Genomic DNA, 19,535 nt, shown 5'->3' with positions numbered 1-19,535 from the left:
TCCATCTGAGTCGGCCAGCGTTAGTCGCAAAAGACCCAGGCAGGATCTCCAGCCGGAATCCTCTCCTCGCCCCATGTCACCACATAGTCCTTCTCGGCAGCCTCCCTCCCGGGCCTCCTCTCCCGAGTCAGGTGAAGCGCTCTCGGACAGGTCATCTGAGGGGATCTTAGAGCTGGATTCGGACCAGGATGCGAACATGAGGGTTACTGTGCAGAACCTCATTGCAGCGATCCATCAGACCTTCGACATTGCTGACCCCCATGCGAAATCCTCAGATCAGGAGGTTTCGTTCAACACCCTCCAGGGTATTCCCTTTACATTCCGAGTTTGGAAAGATTTTTACCAGGAAAAGAGGGGATCCGACCAGACGCTTTCAACGGGGGAAGTGTCTCGGCGTTCTGTACCCGTTTGCTAAAGAGCTCACGGACAACTGGTCTGCCTCTCCCTCGGTCGATCCGCCCGTGTCCAGGCTTTCTAATAACACAGTTCTCCCGCTTTCATGTGTGGCGTCTCTTAAGGATTCTAATGATAGGATCATAGAATCCCTAGCGAAGTCTGCCTTCGAAGCGGCTTCGACGGCGGTATGCCCAATTTTTGCTTCATCTTGGGCAGCAAAAGCCATAGCCACTTGGGCAGAGAATCTTCGTCAGGGTATCCTAGAGAAAGCACAACCAGATTGTTTGGCCGATCTTGCCAATCAGATTTCCCATGCGGGGGATTATCTGCTTTCTGCTTCTTTGGATGCCGCATCCTGCGCAGTTCAGGTGTCAAGTAACGTTGTGGCAATCCGACGTACAATTTGGCTCAAGGCCTGGCAGGCGGACCTGTCATCTAAAAAGTCTCTTACTAATCTGCCTTTTCAGGGAGGGCGCCTCTTTGGATCCCAATTGGACCAAATTATTAAGGACGCCACCGGAGGCACGGGTTCTCTCCTGCCTCAGTCCAAGCCTCGCAGACCCCCACTGAGGTGTCAGTTTCGACCCTTTCGTGCTTACCGCCGTTTCAATACGGCGGAGACCTCCTCCAACCAACAAAGACCGCAGGCACGCCAAGATAGGAAGAAAGTTTCCTTCAGACCCACTCCCTCCTGGCGCTCCCACTCTTCGCAGGGCAGACCATCCAGATCCGGATCTGGACGGCCCACATCAGCATGACTATCCTCGGACTCCCGAGGGTCCCTTCCAATTGGGAGGTCGACTCCTGTTCTTCAAGGACGTCTGGCTGGCCTCCGTAGAGGACGCTTGGGTCAGGGAGGTTGTATCGTCAGAATACAAGATAGAGTTTGTCTCTCTTCCACGGGATCGTTTCTTCGAAGCCCGTCCTCCAAAAGATCCAGCTTTGATCCCGGGGTTCTTTACGGCCATCGACTCTCTCCTCAGTTCCGGGGTGATTGTGCCTGTTCCAGAATCGGAGCGGTTTACAGGGTTTTATTCAAACCTGTTTGTCGTGCCGAAAAAAGACGGGGCGCTCCGACCCATCTTGGATCTCAAGCTGCTCAACAAGAGAGTTCGTCTTCGTCACTTCCGGATGGAGTCGGTTCGTTCGGTAATCGCTTCCATGGAGGAGCAGGAATTCATGTGTTCGATAGACATCCAAGATGCCTATCTACATGTCCCCATATTCTCCGGACATCAGAAGTTCCTGCGTTTTGCGGTTCGCCAGGAACATTACCAGTTCGTCGCGCTGCCCTTCGGTCTCGCCACCGCTCCCAGAGTCATCACGAAAATCATGGCTGCGTTGATGGCCTTGTTGAGGATCAGAGGTCTCGTTCTTTTTCCGTACCTCGACGATATTCTGATCAAAGCTCCCTCTTTCCAACAGGCACGCCTAAGTTTGACGATCGTCCTGGACACTCTTTCCGATTTCGGGTGGATCGTCAACAGGAAAAAGTCCTGTCTGGTCCCTACTCAACGTCTTGTGTTTCTGGGCCTACTGTTCGACACTCGTCGGTCAAGGGTCTTTCTCCCACAAGAGAAGATTCTCTCCCTGCAGCAGGCTGTACGATCGCGGCAGACCACACGATTTCAGTCCCTCCGAACAGCTATGAGGGTCCTGGGAAAGATGGTGGCGGCGATAGAGGCAGTTCCCTTTGCCCGATTTCACGCTAGACCTCTCCAACACGCCATTCTGTCGAGGTGGAACAGGTCGGCTCTGTCCCTGTATCGCCCTGTTCGTCTTTCATGCCGGATCAAGCGGTCACTCAACTGGTGGTTGACGTCACCTCTCATCCTTTTGGGGCGGTCTTTTCTTCCTGTTCACTGGCAGATTGTAACAACGGATGCCAGCCTCCTCGGCCAGTGTTCCGCAATCACACTGTTCAGGGTCGTTGGTCGACTCAAGAATCTGCTCTTCCGATCAACGTCCTAGAGATACGAGCAATCCATCTGGCTCTCGTCCACTGGGAGAGGCTCCTCAGGGGCCTGCCTGTCCGGATTCAGACAGACAATGCTACAGCGGTGGCATATGTCAACCGCCAAGGAGGTACACGGAGCGTCTCAGCCCTGGCAGAAGTGTCCAAGATCCTTCAGTGGGCAGAGATTTCGGTACCGACAATCTCCGCTGTACACATTCCCGGCGTAGACAACTGGGCCGCCGACTTTCTCAGCCGCGAGGGTCTCGCGGCAGGAGAGTGGTCCCTACATCCAGAGGTATTTTTTCAGCTCTGCAGTCGTTGGGGAACCCTGGACGTAGATCTGCTAGCTTCTCGCCTCAACAGGAAGGTCCCACAGTTTGTATCCAGAGCTCGAGATCCTCTCGCAGTTGGCTCCGGTGCTCTGGCCATTCCTTGGTCACAGTTCGAGCTCCCCTACCTGTTTTCTCCCCTGCCTCTTCTTCCCAAGCTGTTGAAGAAGATCAAAGCAGAAGGAATTCCAGTCATTCTCATCTCCCCGAATTGGCCCAGAAGGTCTTGGTTCGTGGACATTGTCAACCTTCTCGCGGACGCCCCCTGGAAGCTTCCAGACAGGGCAGATCTGCTGTCTCAAGGTCCGATTTGCCACCCCAATTCTCGGCCGCTCAATTTAACAGCGTGGCTGTTGAGACCGAGGTTTTGAAACGAGCAGGATTCTCCGGTCGAGTAATTCATACCATGATCCGAGCCAGGAAGCCATCATCTTCCAAAATTTACTACCGTACTTGGAAGGCCTATTTCACTTGGTGTGAGGCCAATAACATCGCGCCTATGTGCTTTTCCCTCCCTTCCGTTCTGGCGTTTCTTCAGGCAGGGCTGGATGCGAGGCTTGCTCTCAGTTCCTTGAAGGGTCAAGTTTCGGCGCTGTCCATTTTATTTCAGAAGACTTTGGCCTCCCGCCCTCAGGTCAAAACCTTTCTTCAGGGCGTGGCTCACACGGCTCCTCCGTATTGAGCGCCCGTGGATCCATGGGACCTTAATCTGGTTCTTGAGGTTCTGCAAGGCTCTCCCTTTGAACCTCTCAGAGAAGTCTCCCTTTCCCTTCTCTCCTGGAAGTTAGCCTTTCTGGTGGCCATCACCTCCATCCGGCGCGTGTCGGAATTGGTGGCTCTTTCTTGCCGCTCTCCTTTCCTGGTACTTCACCAGGACAAGGTAGTTCTGCGGCCTCCGCCCTCTTTTCTTCCGAAGGTTGTGTCCTCCTTTCACCTCAATGAGGATATTGTTCTGCCGTCCTGTCCGAGTCCAACTCACCCTCGGGAGCGGTCCTTGAACAAGCTGGATCTGGTCAGGGCGATGAGAATCTATCTGTCTAGGACGTCTTCCTTGCGAAAGACAGACTCTCTTTTCATCATTCCAGATGGGGCGCGGAAAGGTCACCCAGCTTCCAAAGCTACTATTGCTCGCTGGATCAGATCGGCAATTTTGGAGGCCTACCGGGTTAAGCATCGAGTGGCCCCTCCGGGGATCAGAGCGCACTCTACCCGGCAGTGGGTGCTTCCTGGGCGGTACGCCACAGAGCCTTCGCGCTGCAGCTTTGCAAAGCTGCAACCTGGTCTTTGGTTCACACGTTTGTGAAATTCTACAGGGTCCACACCTACGCTTCAGTGGACGCCAGCCTAGGTAGAAGGATTCTGCAGGCAGCGGTGGTGAGTCCACTGGCCTGAAGGAAGTTTGTTTCCCACCCCAGGGACTGCTTTGGGACGTCCCATGGTCTCTGTGTCCCCCAATAAGGCGAACGAGAAAACAGGATTTTTGGGTTGCTTACCGTAAAATCTGTTTCTCGGAGCCTTCATTGGGGGACACCGCACCCTCCCATGTTCTACAACTCCTGTTCTTACTTTGGTTGATTGGTTACAGTTGAGTTGTTTGTTCTGTTTTCAATCTATTCTGTTACTTCTCCTACTGCTTTCTCACTAACTGAGGAATTCCCTGCCGGTCGGTGGGGTGTACACTGCGGAGGAGGAGCTAACCTTTTTTTGTGCATAGTGTCAGCCTCCTAGTGGCAGCATTATACACCCATGGTCTCTGTGTCCCCCAATGAAGGCTCCGAGAAACAGATTTTACGGTAAGCAACCCAAAAATCCTGTTTTAGTTATTTGACCCCATAAATTTAATTTAGGCCTAGATTTTTCTCATTTCACTTCACCAACTTAGGGGTACTTCACACTAAGCGAGATCGCTAGCGAGATCGCTGATGCGTCACGGATTTTGTGACGCAATAGCGACCTTGCCAGCGATCTCGTTACGTGTGACACTTAGCAGAGACCAGGCCCCCGCTGCGATGTCGCTGATCGTGCTCGAATGTCCTGGGCCATTTTTTGATCACTAGTGTCCCGCTGGCCAGCATGCATCGCTGTGTTTGAAACCGACAAACGACCTCGTTAGCGTCTCAGAAATCATGGACGCGGGCGGGAGTCGTCAGAATCGCTGCTGTATGACACTAAGCGACACCCCAGCGATCCCGCAGAGATCTTTCTGCGTCGTTGGGTAAATTTCACTGTTTGATAGCTTACTAGCGACCATTTAGTGACGCACCAGCAATCCTTACCTGGTCGTATCGTTGTTGGGATCGCTGGTGCATCGCTTAGTTTAACGGTACCCTTAGACTATTTAGTACTGATACATCACACACAAATCTGGTAATATTTATTTTAAACACAGGTTGTAAAATAAACACAGGTTATAATGTAACAAAATAGGTAAAAAGTCTTTTGCAAGCTACTATACACTCCAGGAGAGGAGTTAGCTCCTACCCTTCCTTTCAGCTTTCTACAGCTTATTGATTTTTATATAGCAGTTAGTTACTTGCTTAAATACCCTCTCTCAATAAAATGTTTAAAAAGTGTAGACCGCTTTTTTCAAAGTGTGTTGTTGGCTCTATAATATAATGTGTGGTGAGATAATTTGTTTGTTTTTTTTGCTGAATATCTGTCTTGTTTTTTTCTATTTTATAGAGGGAAGTTTAAAGTGATTTATATAACACCTGAATTTTGTTCTGGTGGAATTTCTTTGCTTCAAGAGCTAGATAAAAATTATGGTATGCTATTTTCTTCCTTAATTTTTGAATTTCTCATCTTTAGCTTTTAAAGAGAATTAGTAGCCAGTTTTATACTTCTCCATTTGTACACTTTGGTCATTTAATAAACTTCTTGCTGTAGTTTTGATAAAACACTTTTATCATTTGCAATTCTGCTGGTCCTCTCAGTGATGAGATTCTGCTATGTAGGTCTTAATATTCATTGCTTTTTGCCCAAGGCCCCCCTAACTCTCTTCAATGATTGGCAGCTTTCTGCTTAGGACAGGATTCAGGCAGCAAGCTGTCAATCAATGGCATGAGCAGTGTTAGGAAGCTCATTGTGGAGTAGAAGAGGTGCTGTAGCTGAAATTTTGATTTTGTAATGTTAAAACTACTGCAAGAAACCCAGTAAATCATACACCAATGCAATCAGGAACTTTGTCTGTATTTTATGCTGAGATTGGTAAGCATAAACCTGGCGCAAGTTTTCCTTTAAAGGTAAACTGTCAGTACGATCATCCCCTCTAACTGGCTATATAGACATGTAGGTCTTTGGAAGCTGAGTAAATTGATACCTTGCTACCTGGGGTCCTTCGTGCAAGCACTCCTGTGTATGGGAGTGTCTGCTGAGATGGCTGTCGTGTGAAACATTGTTTGTCTGAAGCCATGTAAGGTGTATAGCCAGTTTTAGAAAATTCATTTAGAAATTGTTGGCAGCAACACATCTAAAAAAAATAATTGTGAATGGGCCATGTCTAACGTTGTGGAGCATTACCTCTTTTTTTCAACAGTCTGTTAATTTTTCAGAAGTGATGAGATCAATGGCTGGAACTTTTATCCCTGTTAGAATGGAGGGTCAGTGCGCATCCTTGTCACTGCTCTTCATTCCCTATGAGGCTGTCGAGCTCTGAACTCTGCTTTTTCTGGCACCCTGATAGAGAATGAATTGAGTGGCGGTCTAGCGTCTGACCTGCCGCGTCATATTGTAACTGAGCTTAAAGTTCCTCGTTAGGAATAGAAATTCCCCGATCTGACAAGTTGTGCTTAGCCCAGCGGTGGGACACCCACTGATCGGCATGTTTTCCTGTGAAAACTTATTTTCTCTGGACAACCACTTTAATTCTGTCAGTTTTAAGGATGGAATACTTCTGAATTCATCAGAAATCCATAATTCTCTCTAGTAGTCTTCATTTTCCATGAATGCAGAACAAACACCCTTTCTTTTATCTCTTTTGTAGGTTTAAGCCTCATTGCCATTGACGAGGCACATTGCATTTCTGAATGGGGACATGATTTCAGAAGTGCTTATCGGTGCCTTGGAAAGCTCAAGAAATTACTTCCTTCGGTAGGAACTATACACTGTCCCCAGTGTTTTAAGTTTTCTAATGAATGTAAAGACTTTCTTTCAGATGCCACTGTGTTCTACACATTTAGTACGTGAACTCTACATCAAAATGAAGATGCTGTTTGGCCAAAATAGTTCCAGACTTTTCATAAAGCAGATTTATAAATTTGATAGCATTTCTGTTCAGCTTGCTATATGGGGCATAATGAGGTTGTCTGAAAGAATAAAAAAAACTTCACATAGACAGTAATAGAGCTAAAATAATTTATTTCATGTCTATTTGCTCATTTCATGGCTATTGTTCTGTTTTTCCCTCTGACCTTCTGTAACAGTCTGATCTTGTATAAGTCATGTGAATGCTCCAGCATATCACTGGCTTTAGTGGTACACAGGACCACTGATGAAATTGGTTGGCTGCAGCAGTCACGCGATATTCGCAGAAATTGTCTGCAGCAGCCAAGAAAATGTTCCTTTACATAAAAAAAAAAAAATGTTATGCTAAAACCTGGCCTTAGCCAGCAAACATTGTTGTGTACCAGTACTATGGGAGAGAAAAAGCAGGAATACGGCGCCGCATAGGTCTGTATGTCCTTTAAGTAGAGTCTGCATGATTACACATAGCACAATGGCTTAACCACTCGCCTTGTTAAGTTTCGGTGCAGCAAAAGTTCTAGGCACCTTGGTTTAGTATTTCCACTCCAGCATTAATTTACGTAACCTCTCAAAAGTGCTACGTATTACTGGGCTTAATTATTTCTCCAAATCCATTGATTTAAGCATTATAATTTTATTTTTAAACGTTCAGTCCGTATTTTTTTTAAATTAAAGTGCACAAAATATATGGCAAATGTATTTAGTTTTGGCCTGCGTTTCCTTTTACCACTTCAGTTTTTCCCAAAATATGATATTTTTAACCACTTAGGGTTGTCCGGTCTAAGAAGCAAAGTCTGCAGTATCTATATGACTTCAGACTGCCAAATTGTGACACTGTGTGTTATACGCACTCCCACATATTCCCTGTCGCCTAATCTTGTATGCTGTTTACATACGTGAATAGTCCAATGAACATAGTGGATAAGAAGAATAAAACTATTGTAATGGACGCAGCCACAATCTCACATATCCACCATAATAAGGACAGAGAAAAGACCAACTGCAATGTGAACTCACAAACCAATAGCAAATACAGTCATAAGGTCAAACGCCAAGTAAAAACAATTTTATTAGTATATTAAAAATATACAGACAAACATGCATAGAAAAGGGCTGGAAGATGAAAAAAAGGCTATATCAACCACATACAAAAAGCCCGAGGTAGGTATGTCACAAGGGAGTAGCAATAAACAACAGAGTATTGTGAATACATCAGTCACTGATAATATTGTGCCAAAAAGTAATGGATGTAAGGTACCCATGCAGGCAAACTTGCCATACCCCAAGCAGAGTCACATCCATCTAACAGGTGAATACCATTAATGTTGATCAAAACATGAAAGTATACAGGTACCTTGTGGGCAAGGTACGAAACGCGCGTTGGGGTTGGTAGGTCTGTCCGGGAGGGTTGTTCTTTTGCCCACAAGGTACCTGTATACTTTCATGTTTTGATCAACATTAATGGTATTCACCTGTTAGATGGATGTGACTCTGCTTGGGGTATGGCAAGTTTGCCTGCATGGGTACCTTACATCCATTACTTTTTGGCACAATATTATGAGTGACTGATGTATTCACAATACTCTGTTGTTTATTGCTACTCCCTTGTGACATACCTACCTCGGGCTTTTTGTATGTGGTTGATATAGCCTTTTTTTCATCTTCCAGCCCTTTTCTATGCATGTTTGTCTGTATATTTTTAATATACTAATAAAATTGTTTTTACTTGGCGTTTGACCTTATGACTGTATTTGCTATTGGTTTGTGTGTTTACATACGTGCGGTCACATGCCAACTAGACTCCTGCATTTCTGTCAATACTCTTCTATCGAGAGAAATCGGGTGAGACCAGTCAGCGCATAATTTGCAAAAAAGCAAATTGCTCATTTGCATAGGGCATACAGGGGAATTGTAACTGTGTACATCACACACCGCCATTACTCCGCAGTCTGTAGTGACTGCGACTGGACAACCCCTTTCAGGGTGCAGCTATTCAGAGCTCCTTCAAAATAGGCAGTAAGTATCAGCTCATGGTGGTCAAAATCTCAGCTACTTTTGCAATCCGTGAACACAAGAAGTGGTGGCACTCCACCAATGTCTTCATAAATTTACTTAATCACCAGGGACAGCTCTGTAAATATTACTGACCAAAAATTCATATAGCTTATTTTTGCAGCTTAGGAACAAACCAATGTATTACGTTCACCCTACCATTGAAAATAAATTCCTGACAGGTGGAGTATTCCTACTCCCTTTCATAACCAAGAAAACTATTGTTGGAGTAGCCACAAGCCACCAAGAGTTAAAATAAATTGTTATTGAAAAAATGTTTAAAAGAATATTCATGTATACATGTAGTAAAGGTCCAATAAGGAGGAAAAAAGTGCAGGAGGAAATTCAATAGCCCATAGTACATCAGCGTAAAAGCAAATCACATCCAGTTCATAATAGTAGAAATAGTAGAATTATGGACACAAAATAGGAAGTCCATTATACCAATTAGTGGATACTCCTATATATCACAGTTGGGTAGTGCACCAGTACCATGCCTTGCTCAAGTTTGTATAGCAATGGCTAAGTGATGCCATTTAGTCTGCATAGTCCGTGTCAAATAGTGCACTTCTGCCTCCAGTCATCTTCACCATGTGCGCATGGTGGGTAGAAGTAACCCAGCGACATCATGTACATGTGCAAACAGCTCTTCGGATCTTCCATGGCGTCAGGTCGCAAATCATTTAATTCTCTGCTTTTCTGGGATTTTTGGTCCAGTGGGTTGTCCCATCATTGATTTACAGCTGTCTCTCTATATGCACACTTATAGAACAAAAGCTGTCAGTCACTGATAGGACCGTCCACTGAACCGAAAGTCCCAGAAACAGGAGAGAATTAAATTATTAACCCCTTCAACCCCCAAACCTGTTTTCATCCTCATGACAAGACCAAATTTAACAATTCTGACCAGTGTCACTTTATGTGCTATTAACTCTGGAACGCTTCAACGGATTGCATTGATTCTGAGGTTGTTTTTTTGTGACATATTGTACTTTATGATAGTGGTAAAATTTGTTAGAAATAACTTGCGTTTATCTGTGAAAAATAATAATAAACCTTTTTATGCCTTTACATCCGAGCATTATATTACACAATATAGTTAAAAAATAACATTTCCCACATGTTTACTTTACATCAGCACAATTTTTTAAACACATTTTTTTTTTGTTAGGAAATTATAAGGTTTAAAAGTTAACCAGCGATTTGTCATTTTTCCAACAAAATTTTCCAAAACATTTTTTTAGGGACCACATCACGTGTGAATTGACTTCGAGGGGCCTATATGACAGAAAATACCCAAAAGTGACACCATTTTAAAAACTGCACCCCTCAAGGTGTTCAAAACCACATGTAAGAAGGTTATTAACCCTTCAGATGCTTCACAGGAATTTTTGTCACAAAATTTTTACTTTAGAACCAATTTTGTTTATTTTCACAAGGGTAACAGGAAAAAAATGGACCCTAAAATTTGTTGTGCAATTTTTCCTGAGTATGCTGATATCCCATATGTAGGGGAAAACCTCTAAACCTCTTTTTGGGCACACGGCAGGGCTCGGAAGGGAAGGAGCACCATTTGACTTTATGAATGTAAAATTTGCTGGAATAGTTAGCAGAGGCCATGTCATGTTTGGAGAGATCCTGATGTGCCTAAACAGTGGAAACGTCCCACAAGAGAGAGTGTAGTTAGTTTCTGTCTGTGATTTCATCCACCGTAATAGATGTCTGTCTGCCCAACTTAAATTGATTTCCTCTGAGGGTTAAAGGTTGGCAAATAGCTCTCCATTTCTCCCCAGTCTCGCTATATGGCTAAGCGGTACTTGTTATACAGGCGGCATACTGGAGCGCAGAATTTTCCATAATAGTTTGTGGACTCCATATACAGAGCCCCTAAGTACTAGAAGAGCAGAATACCTCTTCAAGTGACCCCATTTTGTAAATTATAACCGTTTGAGAATTTATCTACAGATGTAGTCACAATTTTGACTCCATTGGTGTTTTCCATAAACAAGTAGGAGTGGATGTTGCTGAGTGAAAAATGCAAACTGCCTTTGTAGTGATCGAACTTTATAGTTCAAAGCGACAATAGTCAATGGACAAGAGATACCCAACTTGGAAGTTAAAAACTGTAATATTTTATTAATAATATTTGACTAATAAAAACATAGGGCAAGCAAGCCTCCATAGAAAAGGGGGGTACACAACAAATTTAAACAATTAATCTCATAGCTCATAGGTAGTAAATGTAATGTAATATATCAGAAAAGAACAGGAATGCCCATAGCTATGAATGTCAGAATAATGCAGAACTATTAAGGTTATAGATTAAGTGCTAATGCAGTAATATCCTCATTGGTTTGTCTAATCCTCAAACAATTCTAATTCTCCATAGGATAAAGGTAAGATGGTAAGGAGATGAACAGGACACACTAATGTAACTGTGTAGATCCTAGTGATCCAAAATTATTAGTATTACGTTGTACCTTGTGCTTCAATCATCTCTTCTGCATGTAATTTATTGTGATTTATTAGTACTTGTATTTCACTTGTATTGAGATGGGTATATGGATTGCATGTCAGGGATGCTCTGGCCTCATTTCTCTGGGATCAGTTGTTTTTGGGTGTTATGATTTAAGCATCATTTAAGGAGTTAAAGTACCGGGAGCGGTTTCAAGTACCGCTCATAGCACTGAGAGCCGGGTGTCAGCTGTCAGCATAGGCTGACATCCAGAGCGATCGCCTGCGCACAGCCCAGGCATTGGTCGGGAAGTCCTTCCCTGTCATGACGTGTATATATGCTGCAATTTTCGGGAAGCGGTTAAAACAACAGTTATACTAAATCTTTTCATACAAAACTATATATCAATCAGCTTAGCCCACCCCTGCACTATTATATGGTGCCTGCAGATTGCACTACATTTTCATGGAGATAGGTTCTATTTAACAAAGTGAAAATTACGTTTTCTTTTTCTTAGGAAGAAATCCCTGTATGCATAATTATTTGACAACTACTAGTATGTACTGTCCATTTTCTCCTTTTACCCTTGCAAAATTTGGGGCTAAATCAACATTTTTTGTGGAAAAAGCAACATTTTCATTTTTACCTTCCACATTGTTTTAATTTCTATAAAGCACCTGAAGGGATAATAAACTTATTGAATGTGGTTTTGAGCACTTTGAGTGCAGTGTTTAAAATGGTGTCACTTTTCGATATTTTCTTTCCTATAGGCCCCTCAAAGTCACTTAAAATGTGATGTTGTCCCTAAAAAAAAATTGTTTTGAATATTTTGTAGGAAATTCTTCTAACTTCCTTGCAAAAAAAATTGTTTAAAAAATGATGCTAATGTAAAGTAGACATGTGGTAAATGTTATTTATTAACCATATTGTGTGATATAACTATCTTTTTTAAGGGCATAAAAATTAAAAGTTTAAAAATCACCTGATCTGCTTTATCCATTAAGTTATTCAAGATGATCTGGTCAAATCCTCACATGCCTAATAATAATGCTCAAGGTATGGAATGTTCTTTTTCTTGTTGCACATTCAGTTGCCTCTATTGATAAACTTTGTACAGTTTCTAAATGCAATATTACAAACCTTTAATATGTTTTTTAATACCACATTTCTTCAGTAATAACTTGTTAATAGTAATTGTTTGGTCTGATACTCTTAGGTTCCTGTGGTGGCTTTGACAGCAACAGCAAGTCCCTCAGTACGTGATGACATTTTGGCATCCTTAAAATTGTGTAACCCACAGATCACCTGTACTAGCTTTGATCGTCCAAATTTGCACCTTGAAGTAGCTCGGAAGACATCAAATATTTCTCAAGATCTCCAGCAATTTCTCAATAAAAAGCAAGGGTAAGACCTAATCAAACTCAGAACTAAAGTGAGTTAAACAATTATTTGCCCAAAAGAATCAGTAAATCAGCATTGTGTCATGCATCCTTTTTTTCCTCCATTAAGGGTAGTTTTACACTTACCGTACTTTTCGGGCCGATTTTGCGGCCCCAATAGCTTTCTATGGGGCCGTAAAATCAGCTCGCAAAAATTCAATGGTATGCCGTACGGCCGGTGAGGGCCGTATGCACGGCCGTGAAAAAATTTTTCACGTCGTACGGACACGGCGCCCATTTAAATCAATGGAGCCGCAAAAACAAACCGGAAGTCTGTTTTTGCGGCGCGCCGTCACTTCCGGTTTTGCGGAACGCTTTTTTTTTTTTTTTTCTCCTATACTATTTCCATAGTATTGGGGAAAAAAAAAGGCGATCCGCAAACATTTTTTTGCGGCCCGTTATTGCGGTACACCACAAAAAATGCGGTGATACGGGCCGCAATAACGGACCGCAAAAAATATGGTAAGTGTAAAACCACCCTAAGAGTCCATGATCTGTCAAGGGCTAGCAATCACAGGTAGGAAGACAGTAGAGGCCATTAGAGAGAGAGCCCCTGGAGCAGGACAGTGGTGGATTATTCTTTTGGTCGTATGGCTTCTGTTTTTCTCCTTCGTCTCATTGGGGGACACAGGTACTGTGGGTATATGCTACTGCCGCCTGGAGGCTGACACTAAGTGAAAAAAAGAGGTTAGCTCCTCCTCCGCCGTATACACCCTCGCCCCGATTGCGGGCGGAAACCAGTTTTTTGCTTAGTGTCTGTTGGAGGCACACGTCGGTCTGTCTCAAGACTGATCTTTTTTTTTTTTTTTTTCTTTCCCCATGATAAGACAGGGGCGGCGGACCCTATTGAAAGGGTCCGATCTCCCCAAACCAACAACGGGCGAGCACGTGCAAGTGTCTCTCCACGTATCCTCTCTCGCAACGGGGATTTTTTTCCGGATGCTCCATTTTTTCAATGAAAACGAGATAGGGGCGATGGACCCATTGAAAGGGTCCGATCTCCCCAAACCAACAACGGGCGAGCATGTGTGAGTGTCCCTCCACGTATCCTCTCCCGCACCGTGGGATATTTTCAGACTACGGAGGTGAGATACGGGCGACGGACCCTATCGAAGGGGTCCGATCTCCCCAAACCAACAACGGGCGAGCACGTGTGAGTGTCCCTCCATGTATCCTCTCCTGCACCGTGGGACATGATGCCGGGCTTAGTCCTGTCCACCCCAGGGTATTGAAACCCTGGACTAAACAGAGGCACAAGCGTAGTCTGCGCGGCCCCGCTGCCCCACCAATGCTAAGGACTGCGGGGGGCAAGGTGGCGGACGGTCCCTCTCCTCAACCCTGCAGGGTGTTAGTTGGAGCTAGGGTGCCTGCACCATCCTGATCGTTTAGGGCCCCCCTCCCCTCTACCTGAGGAATGATGGCCAGGGAGGGCTCCTGCGGCATCCAGGGATCTGGTTCCGGAGCGTTTCTGGAGGTCCGGCGGTTTCGCCCGCCCCCCCTCCCCCGCCCCCCAGGTCGGATGGAGGAATAAATCGAGGCCCCAGCTTCAGACAGCGCTACGCCGCGGCCGGAAGTCCCCGCCCCCGGCATCGCGTCACTGTGGCCCCGCCCCCCGTAACCTGGGCGGGCGCCTGAGGAAATTTAGTCCCCGGCTTTAGGCCGGAACTAGGCCGCAAAGGAAAGACCGCCCCCAGGATCCTTCTTTTTCTTCCGGGGGCCTGCCTGCAGTACTGGCGCGCAGATTAAAGCGGCGCCTCGCACGCTGAGGACACAGGACTGGGGTAAGTGCTGCCCCCCAGTCCCACGGACAGGCCGCGCTATCAGCAACAAAGCGCCCTCCCCCGGCAGTTTTTTTTTTTTGTCAGCATGGAGACCTGACAGATACAGCATGTCAGGAAAATCTAAGACACATACGTTCCTATACGCTGCATGCATCTCCTGTCAGTCGTCTTTTCCACGGGCGCAGACCAAACGGGTATGTGAAGTCTGCGAGTTGGAACGCGCTCAGGAGCCCTCCCCTGCGACCGAGCCCAGTGTAACAGGTCCCCCAGAATGGGCGTTATCACTGTCGCAATCTATGGCGTCACTTACGAGAGCAATCGAGTCCCTTCGAGCCCCAGATAGGGGCAGGGACAGTGGCTCTCCTGTCTTAGAGGGGTCCTCTACCTCACACGAGCCTCCGGCCTGCAGGGGCCGCTCTCATTCCAGGCAGACCCGGGGGAAATGAACCCACACTTCGTCTCCCGGTTCATCTGGTGCCTCGGCATCCGTGAGCTCTGCTTCTCGCTCCCCATCGCCAGCAGTCGATAGCGAACAAGGCTTGGACTACGACTCGGATATGCCCCTGGACCTAGATACGCCAGGTGGTCAGGAAACGGTTGAGAGTCTCATAGAGGCCATCAACCAGACTCTGGGGATTGAGGATGATTCCACTCTGGCTGCGGGCCATAAGGTGTCATTTAAGCGTGTCAAGCGTTCCCATAGAGTATTTTGCACTCACCCTGATTTTGAGGACATAGTGCAAAAACACAGAGAACGGCCGGACAAGCGGTTCTCGGGTCAGAGGGCACTCGAGGCGAAGTACCATTTTCCCCCGGATCTCCGTAAAAAGTGGACAGAATCCCCAACGGTGGACCCACCGGTGTCGCGCTTTGCTACAAGAACTTTACTATCTGTGCCTAGTGGTTCTTCTATTAAGGATCCCACTGATCATCTCATAGAGAACTTGGCTCGCTCAATGTTTGAGGCATCAGGATCAGCACTTTCTCCCTCTTTCGCAGCAACGTGGGTAGCCAAGGCCATGATTTCTTGGTCAGAAACTTTGAATAGAGCCTTGCAGGACCTAGGCCTACCAGCGGAAGTATCAGAAATCCCGAATCAGATAGCCATGGCGGCGGACTACTTGATTAATGCATCTTTAGATGCGGCCAACTGCTCGGCACATGCAGCCGCAAATGCAATCTCCATTCGGAGAGCACTATGGTTAAGGACATGGCGGGCTGATTCAGCCTCAAAAAAAGTCCTTGACAGCGCTACCTTACCAGTGTGGCCGCCTGTTCGGAGAGAGGCTAGATCAGCTCATCTCCGACTCCACAGGAGGCAAGAGCGGCTTTCTTCCTCAGCAAAAGGCCAAGCCGCAGTTTCGTCACCAGTTGCAGGCGCGATTTCGGACCTTACGCAACCCTGGGTGGACGACAGCGGCCAACTCCGCCGCATCAGGGCGTCCCAATCACAATAGGGGCCGACAGGTCTCATATAGAGCCAACCCATTGGGGAGGATGCGTGCAAACCAGGCTAGTTCGAGGGGATCCAGGTCCCAAAGATCTTCAGCCAAATGACTCGGGGCATTTGTCAGGCGGCACCAGCGGGGTAGGGGGCCACCTACTCCGGTTTCACCACGCCTGGCTCAATTTCGCGCACGACGCATGGGTGAGAGAGCTGGTGTCCACAGGGTACAAGATAGAATTTGTCAAGTACCCCCCAAGACGATTTTTTCTTTCCCGGCATCCCAAAGTGGATAACCCGGGCAAGGGCTCTACTAGAAGCCATCGATTCGCTCTCTCACATCGGAGTTATCATTCCAGTACCGGAAAATGAAAAGGCGCAGGGCTTCTATTCCACCCTGTTTGCAGTTCCCAAAAAGGACGGGACGGTCAGGCCCGTTTTGGATCTAAAGTTCCTGAACAGATTTATCAGGATCAGACATTTCCGGATGGAATCTCTCTGTTCAGTCATAGGGGCAATGAGGCAGGGAGAGTATTTGGCCTCTATCGATATCCAGGGCGCCTATCTACATATTCCCATTTTCCCTCCGCATCAAAGGTTTCTACGCTTCGTCAACAACGGTCTACATTTTCAGTTTGCAGCCCTGCCCTTTGGGCTAGCCACGGCCCCCATAGTGTTCACAAAGGTCATGACAGTCCCCATGGCCATCCTGCACTCCCGGGGCATAGTAGTATTCCCCTACTTAGACGACCTCTTGGTCAAAGCCCCTTCAAGGCAGGCATGCGAGGAAAGTGTCAGCATTACGCTAGATACTCTGGCCCTCTTAGGGTGGTTGATCAATGTAAAGAAGTCATCCCTTGTTCCAGCTCAGAGAATTTCCTTTAGGGATGACCTTCGACACTTGCCGAGGGTTGGTAAGTCTCCCTCGAGACAAGGCCCTAGCCCTCCGGCAGGGGGTGCGAGTACTGCGCCAACCAGTCCCTCACACCATCCGTTTTGGCATGAGGATTCTGGGGAAAATGGTGGCAGCGATGGAAGCAATCCCGTTCGCCCAATTTCATCTTCGTCCCATGCAGCACGCCCTTTTGTCAGCCTGGGACAAGAACCCATTCACGCTCGATCATCGGTGCCGGTTGTCCTCTCAGGTCAGGCAGTCACTAGAGTGGTGGACAATCAGTTCCTCCCTGCTTCAGGGGAAACCCTTCCCCCAGATCAGTGGCTGGTGGTTACAACCGACGCCAGCCTTCTCGGCTGGGGAGCGGTTTTTCGCCACCACATGACCCAGGGACGGTGGACACAGCAGGAGGCAGCCCTCCCGATCAACTTGTTGGAGATATGGGCGATCCGGCTGACTCTGCATCGATTCCATCACCTAGCAGACCGCCCCGTCCGGATTCAGTCGGACAACGACACGGCGGTGGCTTACATAAATCACCAGGGGGGCACCCTCAGCAGGGAAACCATGCGTGAAGTAGGGCACGTGCTTCGCTGGGCCGAGAGGAACCGCTTGCTGATATCGGCGGTCCACATCCCGAGAACTGGGCGGCAGACTTTCTCAGCCGGCAGGGGCTTGCGTCCGGAGAATGGTCACTTCACCCAGAGGTTTTTCAGCAGATTTGCCAACAGTGGGGAACTCCGGATGTAGATCTGATGGCGTCCAGGGTGAATGCCAAGGTGTCCCATGTTCGTTGCGCGGTCCCGGGACCCGCAGGCAATCGCCGTGGATGCGCTGGTTCTGCCATGGAATCAGTTTCGCCTCCCATACCTGTTTCCCCCACTGCCTCTGCTTCCGAGGGTCATCAAGAAAATCAAGGCAGAGGGGGTGCCAGTGATTCTGCTGGCCCCAGACTGGCCTCATCGGGCGTGGTACGCAGATCTAGTGCAGCTGCTCGTCGCCGTGCCATGGCGCCTGCCAGAGCGCCCAGATCTACTGTCTCAAGGGCCGATCTGCCACCCGAACTCAGGGGCCCGGGTTTGACGGCTTGGCCGTTGAATCCTGGATTCTGATGCAGGCGGGGTTCGGGCGCAAGGTGGTTGCTACGATGGTTAGCGCCCGAAAGCCTACCTCAGAACGAGTTTACCACCACACCTGGAAGGTTTTCTTTGCATGGTGCCGGGGCAACGGTTGTTCGCCACTGAGATTCTCCATCCCTAATATCTTGGCTTTTCTCCAGTCTGGTTTAGACTCAGGCTTGGCTCCCAGTTCTCTCAGAAGACACATATCGGCTTTATCCGTCCTCTTTCAGTGCAGGATTGCTACCAACTTGCAGGGTAAGACTTTCATCCAGGGGGTCTCCCACTTGGTACCTCCCTATAAGGCACCTATGGACGCCTGGGACCTTAACCTGGTCCTAAGTGTTCTGCAGGAAACTCCATTTGAGCCGCTGCAGGATGTCTTTGTCATACCTTTCCTGGAAGGTGGTGTTTCTGGTAGCCATAACATCGATCAGGAGGGTCTTGGAGTTGGCAGCGTTATCTTGCCGAGCCCCGGTCCTGACCTTTTACAAAGACAAGGTGGTTCTTAGACCAGCTCCTCCTTTTTTTACCAAAGGTTGTTTCCTTGTTTCATATTAATGAGGATATTGTCTTGCCCTCTTTCTGTCCAGCATCGGTGCACCGTGTGGAAAAGGCCCTTCATACGTTGGACCTGGTGAGGGCTCTCAGGAGGTACGTGTCGAGGACGGCACCCTTTCGTCAGTCGGACGCGCTGTTCGTGCTCCCTGAGGGTCGCAGGAAGGGAATCGCTGCCTCAAAATCGACCATAGCCAGATGGATTCGTTTTGTCAGGGGGGCGCCGATTCCAGCAGGGATCAGAGCACACTCTACTCGGGCAGTGGGCGCCTCTTGGGCGCTTCGACACCAGGCTTCGGCGGAACAGGTTTGCAAGGCAGCAACCTGGTCCAGCCTGCACACGTTTACTAAACATTACAATGTCCATACTCAGGCTTCGGCGGATGCGAGCCTGGGTAGAAGGATTCTCCAAGCAGCAGTGGCGCACCTTTAGACAAGAGGTGCATGTAGCTTGGATCGGTGAGTCAACTTCCCACCCAGGGACTGCTTTAGGACGTCCCACAGTACCTGTGTCCCCCAATGAGATGAAGGAGAAACATGGATTTTTGTGATAACTCACCTTAAAATCCTTTTCTCCGAGACGCTCATTGGGGGACACCGCACCCACCCTTTTAGCCAAGTGGCTTCTGTTTATTTAATTAATATGCTTTCGGTATGAAACTAGGGTGGCTATTTTCTAGTCATGTTGTTCTGTATTAAGGTTGATGTTGTCTGATTTTTGTTTGATCTCCTACTGCTTTTGCACCAAACTGGTTTCTGCTCGCAATCGGGGCGAGGGTGTATACGGCGAAGGAGGAGCTAACCTCTTTTTTTACTTGGTGTCAGCCTCCAGGCGGCAGTAGCATACACCCACAGTACCTGTGTCCCCC

At 47.3% G+C, this 19,535-nt stretch overlaps 1 protein-coding gene across 7 annotated transcripts in view; it reads left to right on the top strand.

The window, feature by feature from the left end:
• The window catches only part of WRN (WRN RecQ like helicase), a 281,559-nt gene that overhangs the window by 133,390 nt on the left and 128,634 nt on the right, over positions 1 to 19,535 (top strand). For all 7 annotated transcript variants that reach the window (XM_073543508.1, XM_073543546.1, XM_073543535.1 and 4 more), the window contains 3 exons: positions 5,365 to 5,447; positions 6,665 to 6,771; positions 12,648 to 12,835. In XM_073543508.1, coding sequence (XP_073399609.1) covers positions 5,365 to 5,447; positions 6,665 to 6,771; positions 12,648 to 12,835 — 378 coding nt within the window. The remainder of the gene's footprint in view (positions 1 to 5,364; positions 5,448 to 6,664; positions 6,772 to 12,647; positions 12,836 to 19,535) is intronic.

The sequence above is a fragment of the Dendrobates tinctorius genome, unplaced genomic scaffold (genome assembly GCF_039654945.1).
Source record: "Dendrobates tinctorius isolate UK_male_01 unplaced genomic scaffold, ASM3965494v1 ptg000011l, whole genome shotgun sequence".
NCBI lineage: Eukaryota > Metazoa > Chordata > Amphibia > Anura > Dendrobatidae > Dendrobates > Dendrobates tinctorius.
The sequence above is the reverse complement of the archived record's forward strand: the minus strand, read 5'-3'. Positions and strand labels throughout refer to the sequence as shown.